The sequence below is a fragment of the Strix aluco genome, chromosome 6 (assembly GCF_031877795.1).
Source record: "Strix aluco isolate bStrAlu1 chromosome 6, bStrAlu1.hap1, whole genome shotgun sequence".
NCBI classification, from domain to species: Eukaryota; Metazoa; Chordata; class Aves; order Strigiformes; family Strigidae; genus Strix; species Strix aluco.
This window is the reverse complement of record NC_133936.1, coordinates 18,930,644-18,952,029: the sequence shown is the minus strand read 5'-3', so window position 1 is coordinate 18,952,029 and position 21,386 is coordinate 18,930,644. Positions and strand designations below refer to the sequence as shown.

Genomic DNA, 21,386 nt, shown 5'->3' with positions numbered 1-21,386 from the left:
GTACTGGATCACTGTCCTTCCCTTCTTGAGCACTGATGCTATGAGCTTTCTTCTGTTTTTCTTGTATGTTCCCTGTATTCCTAACTTTTTTTCAGATGAAAATGAGCCAGTTCTCTAAAGATTCATAGGTGCAAACTGCACAGTTTGTTTTACAATGTCTGCATCTCATCAATGCTTGGCAGCCTCCTCAGTTCCTAACAGATTGGGAAGTACTCCCGCATTCTCCGGCACACCAGCCGCTTCCTTCCCATATCGAACACAAATGTTTATTGAATACTTGTATTTCTCTGGCATTATGACTGATCTTCCTGCCATCTGCATCCAGCAAAGAGCTGTGTTCTGTGTTAGACTGGCAAATCTGGGCCATCTGATGGCCAAGCGAATCCCAAGACAGCCTTACCTCAGAAATGGCCAGTGTTTAGTTATCTGAGTATTCAAAGTGCATTTATAAAGCCGATTTGGCCTCATTGTGGTTAAGCATCAGCTTGGCTGATCTGTCAAGCCTCTTCGCCTGAGCTTTTCATCTACTGGATAGGCAATGACATCTACTTTGCTTGTAGTGTAGCTACGTTTGCTAAGATGTTAATGTCAGCAAAGTGCTGAAGACTACTCTTGTGGTCAGAAGGCACCAAGCTTGCCCAAGCCTGCTGCTCACAGCCCTCTCATACAGAGAAATATCTCCTGGCAGCGCTTGCCACCAGTCAGGCCCTGCTTCCATAAACTCAAAGCTCCCTGGCACACACAGCCAGCAACCAACACTGGCCAGGGGCAGGGCCCAGCCGCTGGTGAGGTGTGAAGAGGCTAGATGGAGGGTAGTGATGGTTAGAGGACAGCGTGAGGCCTGACAGCAGTCAGTGCCTGGCCATCAGTCCCTCAGGCACCACTTACCCACTTCTGAGCTGCAAAATAGGATGTTCTGGTGAGCCTGGTGGGCCTTTGTCCTCTAAGTTGGGCCCCAGCTCCCAGCAGCAGTCTATCAACCTCTTTCTTAATTTAGAAAAAGAGCTACTCTGGCACCCCTGTACATTTACCACAGACAAAGAAAACATGCACCATCACTAAAGGAGAGAGTGTACAAGGCTCCCTCCCCAGCTGAACTTTGGGAACATGTACAAGATGACCAAATATCCCTCAGAAGGGAGGGCACAGACAGCTGGGGCCAGACCAGGATCTGCACTAGTCTCTTTTGGTGCTGGGGAACTCTACACGCTGCCTCTTACCCACGAGGACCACTGTGGCCTCCGCATCTTCAGGGATCTTCTCCATTAGCTTCAGGTATTTACGGTGGCCCTCAGTGTTATGGAGATGCAGGTTTTTCTGCCAGGGAAGAACACAAAAAAGTAAGGATGAAGTCCCCATGCCTTTTGCCTCCCTCCACAGCCTTGCACCCTGCTGGCATATCTGCAGCTGGGCTTTCCTTGGCTGCATTCCCAACACCCTGCTTCACAGGCAAGGCACCCTCAGCAAAGGCCACCCTGCAAGCGCCAGGGCTGCTGCTGCCATTGCATGCTCAAGCAGACATCTGCATACAGTGCGAGGCTAAAATTAGGTCCCGAAATCATAATGCAGCAACCTGATTTCCAGTGCCCCAGGTGATCCAGGGGATCTTAGCCCTTGCAAGTACAAGGCCCCCCATGAAGGGACTCAGAGGTGGGCACCAAGGGCTGCCACCAGCCAACAGTTGTCCCCAGGATGTAGAAAAAGAAGCAGTAACCCCCCACGTCACCCTCACCTCCTTGCATTCGGTCTCATTGGCCTTGGGGTCGGCCATCTCAATGCGCTCTTCCCCCATGAGGGGCACGCAAGTGTCAGTGGTGTGGTTGTGGTGGTGGTTCCCCACGATGGAGTTCATGCTGGAGCTGGAGTGGTTCCTCGGGAAGAAGCCCTCTTTCTCATCATTGGGGTGGCTGAGGGGGAGAGTGGTGGCCATGAGGGGACCCATCTCCCTTGCCACCTGGGGCTCGCAGATAATCCCTGAGCCCTGGCAGCCCTCAGCCACATGCCACCCACCTGTGCTTCAGCAGCAGGGCACGCAGCACATTGGCTCGGTCTTCTGCTCTGATCTGGTCAGAGATGATCATGGTCTCCACCATGAGGTGAGCAATGCCAGGCAGAGTGGTCTGCTCCAGGTCAAGGAGGACGGCACCTGCCAGCAGGAGGGGAAGAGCCCTGCTCCTAGTGTGCAATGCTCCCCACCACACACACACTCTGGGGACTCAGCTGTCCCACCAGGAGCCAGGCTTTGGTTAGGGTAGATTCTCTCAGCTGAGAAATGCCCCCAGTGTCCTATGTCCTCTGTGTAAACCCTTGTCCCAAGAGAATACAAAAGCTCCAAGATGCACTGGTAGCTCTGGTATCTTCCTCTCATTTCAGTCTCCCACTCGATCAAACTTGCCTTTTCACACCAAAGATGGGTCCAAGACCTGCTGGCCCAGGCAATTCTGGGTGTTGCAGCTGTCACGTGCCCAGGAGCAGCAAAGCAGAGCAAGGAACCAACACAGGCACCCTTGGGCTAATGCAAACCCTGGCAAACTGGCTGCAGGATGGTCTGTCTTCACAGACCCTACATGGAGACTGGACACAGACACTGTTGGCGTATCTCTATCGAGGGGCCAAACAGCGACAGAAGCTGTCCAGCAAAACCTGTCCCAGAGCAAGACACAAACCCTGGCCTATGGTTCCTGACTCACCATGCGCAATCGTCTTCCTGAGCTCCAACAGGCTGCGGAAGGACAGTGAAGCCACATGGGGTTTCCCCCACCTTGCTGTGTCCTCCTCCACATCCTCCTCAAACTTGATCCAGCGGGCCGTCTCCCTCCAGTGCATCTCCTGGTTCTTATCCACCACCAGCTCATTCAGCTCCACAAACACCTAGTGTGAATTATGAGGACATGAGACTTCCCCTGATGCATACAGCTCTATCAGCAATACGCGGAAAACCTCAGGTTTGTTCTCAAGGTACCACTTGGTCTAAAGTGCTGCCTGAGCAAGCCTGCCTTAGTTAGCCAGAGGTTTAGTGAACAGAGGCAGCCAGGACAAATATCACTGGCAGCACGGCAGCAGCTTCCATCAGCACATGGAGCACCAGGAAGCTCCAAGTCAGATGGCGTGGGCAGAGGAGAGAGAATGATGCGATGTTGCATCCCTTTCTACCAAACTGTGACAATTTTGTCCTCTGCCTGTTTCTTGGTTTCCCCCAAAATTTCCCACACTTACCAGAGATGATGACATTACTGTGCTGCCAACTTCCACAACAGCACTATCATTTCTGTGACTTTTTAACATCTTTCCTAAAGTCAAAGCTTTGTGATTTCAAAGAAATCTCCTCTTTTGTTGAAAAAAGTGTATTTTCAGCCCTCATGGTGACAGATAAGAGCTTGAAATGTCACCCCCAAGGTCATGTAAAGAATTAATGATATTGAAACCATATTTATCACTTTATAAAATGCCTGTTTCTGGTCCTGATTTATGGCTTCTGAACAAGTGTGGGAGGACAGCACATGGATACCTCATGGGGCTTTCTATCCAACTTCTTCTTCTTCTTCTTTTTCTTGACAGATGGAGTTGATGCTAATTTTTTGCTTGTCCTGGTGATCTGACTCCGAGACGGTTTTTTCATCAGATGCCTCCTCACACCAGGGTTATCTTCAAAACGGTGGCCTGAAGACATGGGAAAGGAAATAAGAACACCAGTTTGTCTAGTGAAAACACACTGTCTGGCAGGGAAACACATTCAAGCCCACCCTTCTCTCACTAGCTTATGCTAGCAAAGCCCTGGCAGCTGGAGCACTCACCATCATCCTCCAGACCTTTGAAGATCCTTCCTGACTCATCTGCCTCTTTCAGCTCTTCCACACATTTGTGAGCTAATTCCTTCAAGACGAACACTTCCTCCCAGGCTGTGCATACACTGGAGCATCATTGCAAAAGCTTTTATTCATGCTACCTGAACAGTGGCGCATGAACCCCGCCCCATACTCCCTCAACAAAAAGCAACCTGAAGCCTTGTCTGCACAGCCCTGCACCCAGATAGTGCAGGCAGGCACCTGGCTGGGGCTTATTTCTCCCACTGGAGGAAGGCCTGGTGCTCAGCAAGCATAAAGGGCAGTGAAGGGGAAGGATATTTAGCTGCTGGTCTGGGAGATACATGGAAATATCAATGACTGTTTTATTTAATTGTGCGATGAGACTGTAGGATAACAGTGCAGCCCGGGACTGGCATGGAGGCTGGGCAGTTAACTCCAGCGATTGCTGTTTCTAGATGATCCGCAGTGCCGCTGTAACGCCCTCTGAAAGGTCTGTGTTACAGAGTTTGGCTGGCTGAATCAAAGCCTCCAGAAGCCTCCAGAGAAGTTGTTGAGGCTGCATTACAGACCCACCACCAAGCTACTGTTGGCTAGCCAGTGCCCACCAAAACCTGGCCACAACCATGCCAGCCCCTTTTGCAATGCCAGAGAAACAGCACCAGGGCAACAGCCTGCCACGGAGGGTAGTTTCCCTGGACACTAACCAGACAGAGCACGTGTATCTTCCTCGGCACAGACAGCCCATGGGGATGGGGAAAGCCTCACAGCCCAGCTCCAGGATGGCCAGGCTTCCCCAGGTAGATCACAGTCAGGGGTTTTGCCCAGCTTTGGTCCATTGAGGCTTGTTGGCCCTGCTTGTAAGGCAAAGCCGAGATCTTCTCCGTGGGGGACCAAGGGCAGCTCTCCATTGGCTGGGATGAATGTTCAGACTCCACATACCTTTCTGCACTCAGCTTCAACACCTGCAGCTCTCAGGGCATGAGAGGTAGCAAAAAGCACTGGGTTTGAAGGCCAGGTGTCTCTTTGACATTGCAGGAAAATATCTGTCCATCTCTGGCACGGAAAGACACCCCCAACATCAGTCCATGCATAACATGGCTTGGCTCCTTGGAAATCTGGGTCATTAAATTTAATATAAAATGAATCAATACTGAGCCTCAGGGCATTTTACCCCATTGGCTGTCTGCTGATGCACGTCCCACTGACAGCTGGACTCCTCCCTGCTCCACTTACTGCACTGCAATGTCGATAGGAGCCAATAACTGTCCACCACTATGAACGTTTCTGGGACCCGGGCACGTGTGGGGCTTCCTCGAACTTTTGCATGGATTTGTCAGTTCCTGCACGCACAGCAGCTGCTTCATCGCACTTGGTGTGGGTTTGTGCATAAAACAGTCCCCCAGGCAGATAATCTTGGTATCTGGCACCTTTGCTCCAATCCCTGCAGCTTCTGATTCTCCCACGCACCCTGGGACTCATTCTCACCATGTCCCTGGAAGCCCATGGCCAGAGGACACTCTGCCCAGTAAGACAGAGTGCTCACCCAGAGCACAGCAAGTCTCCCCCGTGGCAATGACAACCTGCTACACAGTGCTCTTCAGCAACAGCCCTAGAAAACACACACAGGCGTTCAGTCTCAGACACCAAATGGCAGGAGGACAGATAAGATGAAAGGGGACAAGTTTCCTGCCAGCATCTCCAGTGACTCCCACGCTTGGTGACAGGGACAGGAGCCGGAGTGCTCCAGGCTCAGAGCAAGCCAGTGAAGGCACACCTCTAGAGCCCTACAGAAGACTAAGGAGTGATCCACTTTGCTGCTCTCCCATGCTTGTGGCCACTGAGATGCCAGCTGGGGGAGACAACTCATAGGAGCAGGGTGGACACATGGGCTTAATTTAGGGAAAGTCCACGGGCTTTGGGGTCTCATGCAGAGCCCAGCTGAGGTGCTCCAGACTGCTCTGCAGAGAGCCTTTCTGTATCCCATCAGATTGGTGCTTCTCCCAAATGGAAGTCAAGGTTAAGTGAGCACCTAAGTCTGGGGTCCTTACTCAGGACAGGATCTTGAACTGAGACCAAAGGGTGATGTGCCCATGGCATAGCTCTGCCCTCCTTGCTTGAAGCCAAACTCCTCAGGGTGAGATGGAGCAGCCAAGGACAGCTCTTGCTGTACCTCCTCTCCAGTGCTCCCCAGGAGCAGAGCATGAGATAGTGACAACATCGGAGGACAGAGAGTGATTCCTATGGTGGCTCCACTATAATGAACTGGTTGTATGTCACCCTCCCACACAACATCTCCTACAGTCTCCTCCAGAAGATCTTCGTGCTATGTTGGCTTCCACAGTCAGATTTCTTGGGATGACCAAGTTCCTCTTCCACCAGTTTAAATCTGAAGATGACAAATATGACTTTGCACTGGTTAAAGTCTTCCCCCAGAGTGCCTGTGCTAGTCAGTCCAACTCAGTGGGCAATTGCCTTCAATTCATGTGTTAGCTCCTGCTTCTCTCCTTTCATTACCCTCTGTCCACAAGCAGGAAGCCCAGAAAGAGGCATGAGAATATTTGTATCAGTACTAGAGAAAAACTAGCCTGGCATCACAGGGATGGTGCACACTTCCCATGTACCCCAATGGTTAAATTATAGCAAGAAAAAAAAGATGGAAACCCCATCTCCTGAAATATTTAAAATCAGACTAAACAAAATGCTAACTGACATGCAGTAAGTCAGAACCCTATGCTAGCTTCTGGAGAAAGCTACTGCCTTGCCCTGCACAGAGTGCACATCTCTCCCGGCTGATGCTGAGTTCAATGTGATAGGACAGCTGGACCCCATCCCTGCTGCCATCCAGGTGTTCCTGCACAGCACTCCCCATGCTCCAAACACTAAAAGGAGTACAAGGAGACCAGCTCAGGTCCAACAAGGACTCTACTCTGCTCAAAAGCTACTAAATTCCTCCTGGATCCAAGTTGGTCCTGGAAGAGGTACTGCCATGGAGTAAATAGCTGGGCAAGTGGCACAGGCTGGACATGAGCTGGCTCTGCACAGAACTGACTCTGGTGTCTCTGCCATCTCTGCCTCTGTCATATCTCTCTGCAGGATTAAACCACAGTGTGGATTCATTGTGCAGAAATAATTAAGAGTTGACTGTACAGCGCATCCTATTTCAAGCACCTGCAGCATTAGCTGTAGCAATCAATGAAAGTGTTAACTGCTAGCAAGCCAAATCTCCCCACTTTATAAGTGACACGTATCACACCTTGCAGAAACGATCTGCCCCTTCTACCTTCCCAAGAATAGCCATCCTTTCCCAGGTGAACTTGGGGCAATTTCTCACACTTTTAATGTACAGTTTGCTCAGTTCAGGGCAGTTGATGGAGCCAATTTGCTCCAGGCTGCTATTTTGAACTTTGCTGCTATTATACTGTCTATCAATTTATAGTAACAAGTAGCAGACCCAGTCAGAAGCAAATCCCCGCTTGCTGGTCTCTGCAGAAGCACATAGGCAGACATTTTTCCCCTGAAGGCTTGTAAAGATGGGCCAGCTGAGAAAGCGAACATGATGCTGGGACTGGGAGGCATGGAAAGTTAAGTGTTTTGCCCGAGATCACACCAAGAGGCTGTGGCAGAGCCAGAAGCTGAACCAAGGCATCCTGAGTCTCTGTTGCAAGCACTTGGCCTCCCCACTCCTGCGTGCAAAGCTGGTAAGCAGGCTAGTTTTGGGACCACATCACCCTCCCGTATGCACTCCTAAAATCCCTTGAAAAATTAACATGTGATCCGGACAAGGACTTTTGGGCAACCACCACAGAGCTATGGCTATGAAGAGTGTCACTCCCAAGGTGACACAAAAAGCTGCCTTTTAACTGTGAGTTACCACCACCTGCCAAGGAAGGGCTGCCTGCATGAGGTGGGAGCGAGGCTCCAGTTTCTGCACAGTCCCTGGGACGGCTCAGAGATCCAGCTCTCCACAAGGGATGCAGGGGTACGGAAACAGATGCGGAGAATAGAAAGACGTTCTTTGCTCTCAGGATTCCTATTCTCTCCTTCCCTGCTTTTCCCACTCTCACTTCCTTCCTCTTTTCTCCCTTCCCGGCACACCAGCCAGCCTTGCCATTAGCTAGTTTCACAGCCACGGTCAAGCCTGCAGACACAGGGACTAGGCTGTTTTTTCCTCTGGGCATTAGGCTACGGTGCAGAGCCGAGAACCTGATACCCACCTCTGCTGTCGGATCCGCAGCTCGGCTCGAATTCCAGCAGAGCAGCAGCACACTGTCACCTTGTGCCACAGATGGAAGGGTAAATGTCTCTCCTTATACACACCTCGGAGCAGCTGCTTTTTCTCTGGCCACAGCATGGGCCATATCCTGATAAGCACAAACAGCAAGATGCAGCTGCCTCCAGAGCTGCTCGAGCGAGATGCACACAGGGAAGCACCTCAGCACTATGACACAGATCTGTACAAAGACCTTGGACAGACACACAGACACCGGGCAGCTCCTCCAGTGTCCCCAGACTCACGGTGGGGCAGACCGTACCTCCTCTAAACCAGGAGACCAACCTGACACGGAGAGGGTGCAGACAGCAAGCACAGGGTGAGGGATACGCACTTTAGCTGGGGGTTCTGCTCTACAGCTGCAACCGTGGGGTCACTGCTTCGGTACTTACAGGTGAGCTCCCCGCCTGGGTAGCCCAGATGGTTTCTGATGGCCTCCCATAAATCATAGTCTTCAAAATTAAAAGCAAATTCATCAAAGTCTTCATAGCCGAGCGAGTTACGAATGCGGGTGCTTATCACTACCTCCGGGCTGCTGCCCCCGTCCAATCCATTTGCTGCCTCCTCTCCCTCTTGAAGGGTTGTCATTTTGTCCTTGTGAAGGTCAGGGGTCAGGTGCTATGAGCCACTTGCCTTCAGAGGAGGGGATGGGGTAGCCAGGCTGCCCCCCTGGAGGGGCTTCACCGCAGTCCCGGGCCCAGCCCCGGTGCCGTGCTCCTCTCCTCCCGGGGCATGAAGGTGCCGGCTGCAGCAGCCCCTGGGGACTGACGAAGTCCCGGGAAGGCTGGCTCCACCCAGGGATGCTTCCGTGGGGGGCTGCCCCACCAGCTCCTCAGGAGCAGGGTCCTTGCTCTGCCACGGGGTCTCGTGCCAGATGCCTGGGGATGCAGAGCCCGTGGCCCAGGGACAGCTGGGCTGTGCGTGCAGCACCGCTTCTCTCCCTCGCTCCCCTCTGGTGTCTCCCTCCCTCTCCAGCCTGCAGAGCAACCTATTGAATTCTCCATGTCCTGGGGCCCGGAGAGTGCATTTCCATGACGTCTCTTCTGTCTGCCCTCAGCCTCGCACAGGGGCAGTCCCCCTCCGAGGCGCTCCGGAGGGGGCAGCTGCCTCTCCACCCAGAGAGCAGAGGAGAGGGGAGGCTCCTCACCTCAGGTTTTCTGTGATGCCAGAGCTGGCGTGTTGCACAGAGGGCTGATTGCTGGGAAAGTGTGTCAGGAGAGGAGAGAGCTGAGTCTCAGGGAAATGCAGGGAGCCCTGAACCAGAGAGGGCAGTGGGGTGGGTGGAGGAGCAAGAATTTGTGGGGTGGGTGTGAGCAGAGGTGCTGGAAACATGGGGACTGGCACTGTGGACATTGCAAAGCTGACAGAGAGGAGCCAGGGCTGGAAAAGCTGGGGCTGGGGGACAGGGAGGTAAGGATCACGTCCTACGGCAGGCTAAAGACCATGCCTGGAGCTGCTAAGGAAGACGGCAAAGCAGAGAGAAGCAAGGGACATGCACACTAGTAACACAGGTAGTGTCACAAAGCCTCACTTTTCATGCCGTCCAAGTCAGCGGACGCCAGCATCTGGGCCTCAGCCTCGTCCGTGGGGACACGCTGGTATGCTGCACTCTCCAGTGTGGTCATGCTGCCGATGCACATCCTCTCCTTCAAGTCATAGGTAACCCGTTGTCCACTCGCCACCTGGCCCCAGGGCTTGCGCTTCTCCCACCCGCGAGACAGACGTTCCCGAGGCCCAGGGAGGCTGTAGGAACCAAAGAGACCGATGGTAGCAAATGGGGCGAATGAGGATGAGTGCTGGCCCCTCTCAGGGGCTGAGGTCCCTCGGCCCAGCCCTGACCCAGAGCCAGGAGTCAACTATCCCAAAACACAAAGGTTGCCCCTTCTGCTCGTCCTCTCCCCCACTGCAGAGTGGGATCAGCTAGTGGTCAGTGTTGGGGACCCAGCTCTGAGTCAATGGCCTCATGGTCCCCTGACTTGGCTAAGCCTCCTGGGGCTTCCCAGCCTGCAGGTCAGCACAACAGCGCAACTTAGCTGGGAGGAAGGGTACTCCAGGTGTGCAACCCTGTGCCCCCAAACCCACACCCTGGGGATCCCACGGACCCAAGGAGGTCACAGGAGTCCCAAGGAGTGACTGTCCCACTGGAAAGTAGTCATGTTGCTCACAGCCGCTCTCCCTCCAGTCCCCATGTTCCCTCTGGCTCAGCAGGCAAGTTCAGGCTGGGCACAGACACTACCCCTGGGGACATGGTCTGTGTGCCGACCCCGTGCCGGGGAGAGCAGCAGGCAGCTTGGACTGCTCGCCTACCTGCGGAGGGAGGCAGAGCCCTTGTCCTGCAGCAGGTCGGTGAAGCGTGGCACGGGGGACAGGATGCCACACTCCTCCTCCACGTGGAACTGCGCGGGGGCCAGAGCGCTGCCAGACTCCTCCTCATCACTGCCGATGGTGAACTGCAGAGACAACAGTCCTGACAGCAAGAGTCGGGGCGGGCAGCCTTCGCCCCAATCCCTGACACGCAGATCCTCCCCATGTCCCCACCTGCTAGAATGGGCCACACCAACTTCCCCCATGTGCCCCATACCCTGCAACTGGCCATACTGAGCACCTCCATATCCTATACACCCTAAGAACAGACACACTGATCTTCTCCCATGGGTCTTACACCCCCAAAATGGTCATGCACGCCCTCCCTGGCATCCACCCCAGTCAATGGCTTATCTCTCACTGTCCTCCAGTGCCCATCTCTGCTAGGCAGCAAGAAAACCACTCTTCCCGCAATATTGCACAGCTTCAACCTCTTCCCCCTGAGCAGCACGCTCCCTTGACCATGCACCCTGGCACCCTCCTGGCATTGGCTCTTCCTCCACCTCCCCCATTTCCAGGCCCCATCCAGGCGGGGATATCCTAGCCTTGCCTTTGGTTTGCTTGGGGGCTCCAGCTTAGGGGACGTGTCTTTCCCACGAGCTTCGCCCTCAGACTCTGCAGAGATCTCTTTCTCCTGGGCCTCCTCTGCCTCAGATTCTCCTTCTTCCTCTTCTTCTTCTTCTTCTTCTTCCTCCTCTTCTCCCCCCTCCTCGTCCTCTTCTTGGATGGTGGGGGTGACCTCCGAGGGGGGTACCGAGGTTTTCTTCTTTTTCCTCCTTCTTTTTTTCCTCCGGCTGGTGCGGGGGGGCCTCTTTTGGAACTTGAGGGCAGAAGGGAGGTGAGTGGAAAGGGGATGATGGATGTGGTGCGAGGTTTGGCGGTGGACTGAGAGAGAAAAAGAGAGTCAGGGGCAGGAAGAGGCTGGGAGGAACCTGCCAGGCGCCCCTCCAGGAAACAGCATGGTCTGGAGATCAAGGGCCAGGAAGGGCAAGGAGAGCCACCAGCCCGCAGGGACATAGCAAAGCTCTTTCAGTGATGCGGCAGGCTGTGTCCAGCCTGGGGTGGCTGGCGAGGCAGCCTTCCTGCAGTGCCAAACCATCCCAACACAGCTCCGCTGCCCTGGGAAAGATAGTACTCCTCTCCCAGTGTTGCTGAAAGACATTCACGCAGCTATGCAGAGCTGTAGTGACCTGCCAGAGGCACCATACCCTTCCTTCCTAAGCATGGGGAAACATTTCCTGCATCTCAAACAGGCATGATTTGGGCCCTTCACAAACATTCTAGGGACATGGCTTAGTGGTAGACTTAGTGTTAGGTTTATAGTTGGACTCGATGATCTTAAAAGGTCTTTTCCAACCTAAATGATTCCATGATTCTATGATTTCTTTCCTGCATAGTGTTCTTTGAGTTAAATAGATGCGCCTTATTTATCCCCCAGCCTTTGACAGAAAGTCCCTCCTGCATACCCACAGGAACCACAGACCAAGCCTTTTAGTGCAGATGCAACCTAAGTCCACATCCCAGGTACTGTGAGGGCTTGCATCTACCAGCCTCTGAAATGCAGGTTCAATTAGGAGGCTGTCTTTTAAAAACCAGGGTAAAAAACAGGGCAGAAGGACTTTTCTTTAAACTAATCTACAAAGAGAAATTCATACAGGCTTGACCTGGGTGTCGTGGGAATTACATAGTGAGAAGAAATTAATGGCATTTCTGAGCCTTCACTCAAAAACAACGATAATGCACCAGGCAGGGAACAGGGTAAGCTCAACATCTCCCTGCGAGAGAGAGGAAAGCCATTTCTGCCAGGTCTATCTGCAGGCACAAAGCCTTCCATAGACAGACTGCAGGGCGCACAGATCCTGGGGCTGTACCCAGAGCAGCTGAAATTACGGGGGCACCAGCCACTTTGCAAGGGGGCTTTGCTCAGCAGCTCTTCCTGAGGAATTGTTTCCAGTCTGTTTTGATTTGGTTCCTTCCCAGCTTTCCTGTGACATGGCAGCAAAATCTGTTTATAGTGAAAACTACCTTCAAAGGACATTTTCAATGGAAGCTGTAACCTTCTCCCTGGGAGAGCCAGGCAGGTTCATTGTTCTGCTGTCATGTTTCCTTTCCTTTGGTTTCTCAAGTCTTTTCTCCCTTGTTTCCCCCCTTGGGAACAGCAGGGATATTTCACACACCCCCCTGTTCAGCAGGAGCGAGGCTTCTGGCAAGATTAGAGGAGATTGGGAATGGTCAGACATCTGCAAATTGGAAAGAGTTTGGGCTCTTTATCAACAATTTTTCCTCCAAAGTGTTCTTTTCTTTGACTTAACTACATGTACTCTATTTCACTCGCTGGTTTTGGCAGAAAGACCCTCCTGTCCTGCTGCTGCACTCCCATAGCACTGGTCTGTGTGCCACGGATAGGTCAGGCATGAATTTCTAATGTAAGAAGCAGCAAGGAAGGCCTCAACTGGACACATGTTGCTCCTTCTACAGCACAAAGCTTTCCCTTCTGGCTTGTTCACATCAGACCAAGACAGAAACATTTACAGAAACATTTGTATCAGAAGGAAACCAAAACCTTGGGCTGCAGGGAAGGGCAGTGATGGTAAGTGGTTAATCTGGCACAGAAGAGGGGAGCACTGGTCTTCACCCCTGCACTCAGACCTCCTTGCCAACCGATCACATCTCCACAGAGGTGGCCTGGAGGCGGGAAAAACATACCTCTCCCAAACACAGAAGGCTTCATGCCTCCCTCTTCTTCCTCCTTGTTTTCCTGTAACTCCTGTGTGTCCAGCCCCCGTCTTCCTTCCCTGCTCCCTTCCTTGCACTGCCTGCCTGTATGGAAAGCTATTGCCAAACCAGTGTCCCAGATGTTTGATTACACTTCTCAGTGAACTTGATACAAGAGATAGGAAAAAGTAATTTGAATAGGGAACCCAGAAGGAAAAGCCTACATATTAGGAATTCCTGGCTTTGAATAGGGCAGGAAACATTTCTCAACCCGGAGAGCATTCACCTCCGTGGGCTGGTATGTTATCTTTCAAAGTCTAATGACCTAATCAGATCTTCCAGCTTTAAGAATACAAACTGCATAAAACTTCTGATAAACACGGTTGACAGTAGTCCTGGATAACTGGGATACCTCAGGAGCTCAGAGGAAAACAAGCTTGATTCTGACAAAGAAAGAAGGACTCTCCTATTAAGGAAAAAAAAAAACCCAAACAGTACAAATCTGTAGTCAAATTTTCAAAGAAGCTTCTGCCATGCATGCTCAAGCAGACTGTCCATGTCCTCCAAGCCAACCCGCGCACCTGTGCACACAGGCAGAGCTTCTGAGCAGGTAAGTCTTACGGGCACGGGACAGGTATTCAACCCACAGCAAAGCTATTAGCACCTTGCAGCCGTGTGCGCAAGTGACTGTGTACTCAGGTGGAAAGTTATTTGAATTAAGCCTCTGTAGAGAAATGACACAAGCAGAAAGTAGCAGCTAGGGTGCACTACAGTAATAGACTTTTACCAGCAAACTTTTACAACAGCCATTGGAAATGAGTGGCCAAGCAGAAAACAGCCTGGTGATGCACTTGGAACATAATGTTCTCAAGGCTGTATCTCACCAAAGCTAAGCTGGAAAATAAGCAGTATTTGAATGTGGAGAGCCAGAGAGTGGGAAACTCTTCCAACCGTTGCTACTTGTCTGCCACACACACAGGCTGCTGGATGGGGGCCTCTTCTTCTTGCCCTTCACTACTGTTACTACAAGCTAAAATGACCCACCCTACACCAGCTAATAGCTTATGGCCACTCTTGTGGGCATGCTCTCATGTTACAGCCAAAGTGAGTTGGGCAGACTGGTTGCCTTCATCATGGAAGCGCAGGTGAGATAGCTACAGCATTTTAAATTCACACCCCATTTTTATTTTGCAGTCCTTTCTTTGAGCAGATAAGCCCAATGGTTTCATGGTTGCTATTTAGAATACACAGTCATGTCTCACTGGAGCCATCTGCTTTCAGACTGGGGAGGACAGACTGGCTTCTGGCCATATTTGAATGTTTCTTTGCAGCCATATGGAAGAAAAATAGTTTCAAACTGGAAATTTCAATGTGGGGGAAGTGGCTGCAGAGGTCCCCGACGCTGGGTGAGGAGGTGAGCAAACACCCTGGGCTGAGTTATGCTGCCGTGTGGGCTGGGCAGTGGCTACGCCTGCGAGGACAGGGAAAACAGGGAACAGACTGGGAAGAAGCCGTGGGCACTGGTGCTAAACTGCGTGTACGTAGCACTTTGGGAATGCCCTGAAGGGAGGAAGTAAATAGCAGGCTAACACGATCTGCAGGGTCCCAGCACAAGGCTACAGAGCATGTGGGGCTGAGCGAGGGTTGGCACACGGGTAGAAGTGGGTACAACAGTTCAAACCTACATACATTCAAAATCTCTCTCACTGTAGCTGCGTCTTTGCTTCTCCAGATTGCTTGATGCTGACTTGCTTATCAGGTCCCCAAATCTCTCGATTGACAAAGTCTTATCCAAGTCCTCATCGTCCTCGGCACCAGGAGAGGCTTTCTCTGCGCGATCTCTGCCCTGCACAGAAATCCCCAGACAAGAATCAAACACTGCAGAACCCCACAGCCCTCTGGATCCTCCTGCCCTGCAAACGGTGCTGGGCTTGCTGAGGAGCAGCAGGCTCCACACAACAGGGCTGGGTCATAGTTTCTCACTTAGAGGCACAGCTCCACTCAAAACCAAGAGCCAGAACAGATCATCAAGCCTCCAAGCCACACTCTGCAGAGATACCTGAGTGGTCTATCACATCTCCCTTGAGTGGTGGGTATCAAGGGACTATGTCAGTGCCTGTCTTTCCTACTAGAAGAGATACGTAGCTTTTGTTTAGCTGGAATTTCTCTCTCCTCACATCTAACTGCCACCCTCTGGCCTTCCCTTTGCCCAGTCTGCCATCCCTCCCTTTCTTAGACCTCCTTTGTAATTCCCCCTGTGAAACAGCATCCCTGCTCTGGGGAGCTGCCCTTGGGTCAGTGACCATCCTATGCCTTCCCACCTCCCCTTTGCACTCCTAGGGGCCCCCCATTCCCCTTGGCATGTTTTCTTCAGGCTTTTCTGCCCATTCTCCTCCTGTTTCAGGCTATGGGCGCTTCTCTGCCTTTTGCTGGTGGAGAGGCTCCAAGAAGAGCATCGCCAGGTGACTTCTGTCCTTTCTGTCTCCCGAGCAGCTGCAGCTGGTAAAATTTTCCGTCAATATAGCCGAAATGCCAGTGGAGCTGTTGTGGACTCCCGTGTTTCCATGGAAACAGAAGGAGGCCCAACTGTGACAAATCTGTCTGTGCTGGGCAGAAAGAGGGAGCAAGGCGGCTTTAGCCGAGTTGTGCCTCTCCTCGCATCCCCCAGCTGTTCCCAGCTGTGCCCTGGGAATGGCTTTGTATCTGTGGGTGAGACTGCTTCTCCTCTCACCTTAGCATGGCTGTCCCAAGCTCAGACTAAATGAGGAGAGTCTAATTGCAAGCTGCCCAGCTCCTCCTGCTACTTGCCTACCCCACCCAACAGCATGTGAAGGCACAGGGACCCCACAGAGTAACTTCTGGCCTTTTCTGGACCACAGTTTGATGTCTGCATGAAGAGTGGATGTGGGCTCGTGGGCAGCCTTGGGGCACCCTTTGCACAGGCCAGTCCCTGGTGAACAGACAGGCCATGTCTCCTACTGCAGCAGGCTGAGAGGACGCGGGTCCCACACTCAGCCTGGCAGGAGCATGGTCCCCGGGAAAGACACAGCCCCGCTGCTGCTGGATTCCCACCTCACCTGCTGCAGGTCGATGAAGACATCTCCTATGGGAGGGGACTCTCCAGCTGCCATTTTGGTTCAGGACCTAAGGGCCTGGGCAAAATATCAACCCTTCTCTTTCACCGGCAGGCACCCAGCAAACCTGGAGAGTGGCATAACCTGTGGAGAGAGGGCAGGACAAGGGAATGTCGTGGGAGACTGCTGGCCACTGCTCTCAACCCCCCTGGCTCCTAACCCAGAGAGGTCACCTCACCGGCCCTGAGGGAACCTGCCCGGCATCACTAGGACAGACCTGTCCCCTGGCACACAGCAGCGAGGGGGCAAGAATGGCCCAGCTCGCGCTGCTTTGTGCACTGGCTCCAACAGTTCAAGGGCAGGCAGGACGCTGTCCTCCTCCAAACGACCTGCTGTGTGGAGGGTGCAGGGGCTGACCGAGACAGCAACTACACATAGAGAAGGAAAGGCTTCCTGCTCAGCCACCTCTCCACCAGCACATCTGCACAAAGCTGAGGCGTAACTGACCGCCGGGGAAAGATAAAGTTGGGGAGATCGGGTGCTGGGAGGGCATGCCAGGAGCAGGCAGCAGAGTGGTCCTGTGCCACCCACCTCTAATTGGGCAGATCCCAAATTGGCCAGAAGGAACCTCAGAGAGATCTGTGCAGGCCAGAGAGATGGCACAAGGACAAACAGTTCAGCATTCAAACACCAAACACAAGACAACACATGTTACAGGGAAAGAGGCCAACCTTCAGACTGCGGATCTGTGCCCTGTCTGCACCGGTGTGGCTGAGGGATGCAGAAGACCCTGTGGGCAGCCCGAGGGAGCACTCTGCTCAATATGCAACTGCAAGTGAAGAAGGCAATGAGGTGCCACAGTTGACAAGGAGTGGGATGGAGACTAACACAGAAACAGCTGTAGTCATGTCATCTACAGCAACAGCGCAGGCTGAGCTCAGCATGGGCTGCACCCCAGGAAGAATTGGAGATTGGCACAAAGACTGGCATTGGGAAGATACTGACCTCCAAAAACCCATCTGAACTCCTACAGAGAAGGAGAGAAGATGTAAGCACATGTACAGTGCTTTGGAAACAGGGATAAGCAAAGTGTTCTCATCTCACAGAACAAGAAAAGGGACATTCGTTAAAACTACAAGAGTAGAATACAAATGAACTCAAAACTGGCAAAAGAAAACATTTTTTTCAGTGATGTCATCAAGGAGAAAAAAACAGCAAAGTCAGAGGATAGCTTGGCCATCCTCTGGGTAACAAGTTGTCACATTTATGACAAACAAAATTAAGATAAAATAAACCCATCTTTCAGAACAAGCTATTCCCCAGCTATGAAAGCTTTGGAAGTAGTATTATAGGTTGTATTCCAGTGAAACGCTGAGGCATTTCTTACTATCTCATCAGAAGTACCTAGTATGGACCACTGTTCAAGACAGGTCACTAAACCACTAAACCAGATGGTCTAAAGGTGATACTAGTAAGGCCACTTCATCATCTCTTCTATCTTTGAAAATCTCCAAAAGGTGCCACTACAGTCTCTGCTTACTGTGCCTACCCAAAGAGCTTATTCCAACCAAAAATCCCAGAGCCATCTGTAAGGCAAGTTTTTGAGGAGCTAATCTGACCACTGATGAAACATGCTCCCTTGACCCACCCTCCTAGTTACCAGGAACAAGGCAAAACTTAATGGAAGAAACCCCTCAAACACGCCTCATTGGACTCTTCAGTAACTGAATCCCTCAGTGAGGCCACAACAGCTCAAGAGAAATATATTGCCAAGAGAGACATCTAAAAAGCAAATGCTTTTTTTTTTTTTTTTCCTGTAAGGAACAGGACAGAGAAGAATGAAAATACCCAATCTACTCTGTAGATCTTAAGCTGTAATCTTCAACTTCACACCCTGTTTTCCAAGAAAGACAGAGTAAAAGAGTTCCGAGAAAGAAAACAGAAAAAAGGAGAAAGGTCTGGAAATCATCTGTAAGCAGAGACTGAGCTGCTTTTTAGTAGGAGACATGATAGTGAAAAGGGTAATACATGGCTTTTATTTCCTTTGCATTTAACTCTGGAAGAGGGTATCACTCCATGAAAGCAAACAGCAGCACATTTGAAACAGAAGGCAGGGAACGCTTTATTCCAGTGGGAAGAGCTGGCAGGGGAACCTGGCTCTGCAGTCCTGCAGGGTCACACCATCATGACTCTTAAAGAAAGGATTGGGTATTTGTAAGGAACATAACATTCACAGCTACAGACTGCCTGCAAAAATGTGTTGCAAGCACTACTACTTCAGGAAATAAAATGATGATGGGGCTTCGGATGGCAGCTCCTGTAGCAGCAGAATCACTAAAAACTAGCAAAATGGTAAAGGTAATTTAACAAAAAAACCCACTAATGCTCAGCTCCACCTCTGTACCACTAATGTGCCTTATGGGACCTCCAAAGGAAACTGCATTGTGAAACAATGTGCTTTGTTTCAGGACAAGCTCAGGTTTGTCTGGAGCTAGGCAGAGGCTCGCAGGAGCATTCATGCTCCCTCTCAGGAGCATTCGTGCTCCAGGCGGGAGGAAACCCATGGCCAGGAGAACAGCTGGATGCAACGAACTCTGCTGGCTCTAGTTTTGCAAGATGTTACACTGAGTTTAAAACTACAGCCTGACTGCCTAAATGAAGTTAAAAGGGAGGGACAACCCAGCACTTCATCTTTCTTTACCCCCCAGAACAGTGTATTCTGAAATATGCCGAAAATATGTCACTCTAATGACACCGCTGAACAGCTAAAAGCAAGACAGTTGTACTAGCAGTAAAGTAAGAGAGCCCTTGGGACTTGCTTTGAAATTTCAGAGGGACAGCGAGGTGCCCACGGGGTTTCTGTCAATCTTCCGTTCATCACCCTGTGAAAGGCGGGATGTGGTGCGTGGGTGCCCCGAGCCAGCGGGGCTTGGGGGCAGAGCTGCCGAAGGGCTCTGCCACTTCGGGCCTGAGAGAGGGAAGAGGATGGGAGACGCGTTCTCCGATCCTAACCCTATGGGCTCTCCTGTCTTCTGGAGAAGGGAGGGCCCATGGCCTGGGAGCACTGGTGCTCCTTTTCGGTGGATTAATTGATGGCTGGCCACTAGAGGCCACTTGCCCCTTACTCTGTGCAGCCTCTGGGAGAAAGGCTGGATGGACACCTACTCGGATCTGGCCTGGCTTTTCTGTTACCCACAATAGACACAGTTCAGAGAAGAGCAACAAAAAAATGCCAGTAGGCCAGAGGGATTGATTTATAAAGAAAGGTTAGGAGCTAAATTTGTCTAGTGCAATATGGAATTACTAAAATGGGGAGGGGACAAGCCAGCAGTCTGGAAAGATCTCAAGGGTGTAAAACAGGACTAAAGATTATTTTTTTTCAGGCGGCCCTGCACAAAGAGACTTAAAATTAATATCGGGGAGAATTCTGCTAATGAGCACCATGCTGAAGCACCCAGCCTGCTGGCATCACTGCCTGGGCTGCCATAAGAAGAACACAAGACAAAAGGGGAAAGAAAAAAAACCCCAACACTAAAGAAAACTGAATGAATGATACCTTCATCCTACAGTATCTCCTGGTTGTTGGGAGTACGTGATTCAGCATTCCTACTAGAAGTAATTTTCTGTAATAGAAGCGTCATGCCAGCAGGCCAGATTCAAAGGGAGGCCAGAAAAATCCACAGCCTGCCGACCTGTGAGTACTCACACCTCCCTGCTCTCTCCACAAGCACATCAGTAAACAGAACTGGCTCATCTAAACCACCGTCCCTCATACCAACCCATCTAGGCTAAACAAACGCTAAAGGAAAGCGAGCAGGCATGCCCCTGCAGTGGTGGCAGCTACGGCATCTCCCACATGTTGCTAACAGGGACTCCAGCGGGGCCTCCCCTCACCCCCAAAGGCTGCTACACAGTGCCAGTGCAGGAGCTTTCCTGTCTGGCTGAGAAAAACAAACACATCTGGCATGTCTTCGAGGGGCAGAGGTGAGCAGTTCACGCTGCCCCTTTACGATCAAGATGAGCTGGGAGGGCCACAGCAGGCTGCCCCAGCAGCGTGGGCAAGGGGCTGTGTGGAAACAGCCATCAGGCCCCACATCCATCTCCTCAGCTCTTCCCTAATCCCCTGGCCATCGGGCTGAGAATAATTTAGCTGTGGAGTGTCTAGACAAGGAGTGGATGTTGAGATAGGGATAAAGCCACAGGGGCAAAGCTGGTTTGGGGATAGAGAGGGAGAAGAGACTCTGGCTGATAGACACAGATGGGAAGAGCCCAAAAAGGAAGGATTAGAGGCCTGGGAAGATTTTCCTGAGAAGACATACTAATGAGCCTGTCCATGGAGGAGAGGAGCAGGAGGGGTGCTGCTGCATACACCGAAGCTTTTGGATGCTGTTGTGACAGTCATAGCCTCAAAGCCAAATGAAACAGGAGTGGGCTGTGCAGCCCCTACTTCTCCTCTACCACAGTGGAGGAACAGGGATGCACACACCGGAACGAAAAGGCAACACGTAAGACAGTAAACACACAAAGTTTTCAGGCATGAAGGGTTTAACCTGTGGATCTCTCTGCCACATGGCTACGCTGAAACTAAGAATACAGAAGTATTTTATAAGGTTTAGATATTTCCATGAATCCTACACTCTACTGAACTAGCCTGGTTAAACCACCACAGCCAATCACGTCTGGAGCACCTGCTCCGTTCCCTGACTCTCCCTTCACAGCGGTACCCGACGGGATGGAGCTCGCACAGCCAACAGACACACACACACACGAGCACACGGGAACAAAACCCACTCCAGTACGAAGTACCAGCACCAGACAGCGACAAGGAGACACCCCTCCACCGGACGTACGGACAGCTCCCACAGACACACGTACAGCCGGGGAGTGAAGGGACGAAGGCAGGCACTGGGGATGCACTGCACCACGCACCGCGCCATGCCGTGCCGTGCCGTGCCGTGCCACCCCTCCGGCGGGACCACACGGCGCCGTGCAGCACCCAGCACCGGGCACCGCGCCGTGCCATGCCCGTGCGCCGCGCCATGCACCGCCCTGCACCATGCCATGCCGTGCCGTGCCCCGGACGCGCGCAGCGCAGCACCCCGCAGACCCGAAGCGCCCCGTGCCCCGCACACGGGGCCGGGGGAGGGCGACCAGGCG

At 52.0% G+C, this 21,386-nt stretch overlaps 1 protein-coding gene across 1 annotated transcript in view; it reads right to left on the bottom strand.

Moving 5' to 3' along the window:
* The window catches only part of SLC4A3 (solute carrier family 4 member 3), a 34,926-nt gene that overhangs the window by 13,321 nt on the left and 219 nt on the right, over positions 1-21,386 (bottom strand). Inside the window, exons 2-11 of the mRNA XM_074828948.1 lie at positions 16,233-16,373; positions 14,845-15,001; positions 10,991-11,325; positions 10,384-10,526; positions 9,608-9,819; positions 3,509-3,660; positions 2,691-2,871; positions 2,011-2,146; positions 1,733-1,907; positions 1,221-1,317 (exon numbers count right to left, since the gene is read on the bottom strand). Of these exons, the coding sequence (XP_074685049.1) occupies positions 1,221-1,317; positions 1,733-1,907; positions 2,011-2,146; positions 2,691-2,871; positions 3,509-3,660; positions 9,608-9,819; positions 10,384-10,526; positions 10,991-11,325; positions 14,845-15,001; positions 16,233-16,286 (1,642 nt within the window). The 5' untranslated portion in view covers positions 16,287-16,373. The remainder of the gene's footprint in view (positions 1-1,220; positions 1,318-1,732; positions 1,908-2,010; positions 2,147-2,690; positions 2,872-3,508; positions 3,661-9,607; positions 9,820-10,383; positions 10,527-10,990; positions 11,326-14,844; positions 15,002-16,232; positions 16,374-21,386) is intronic.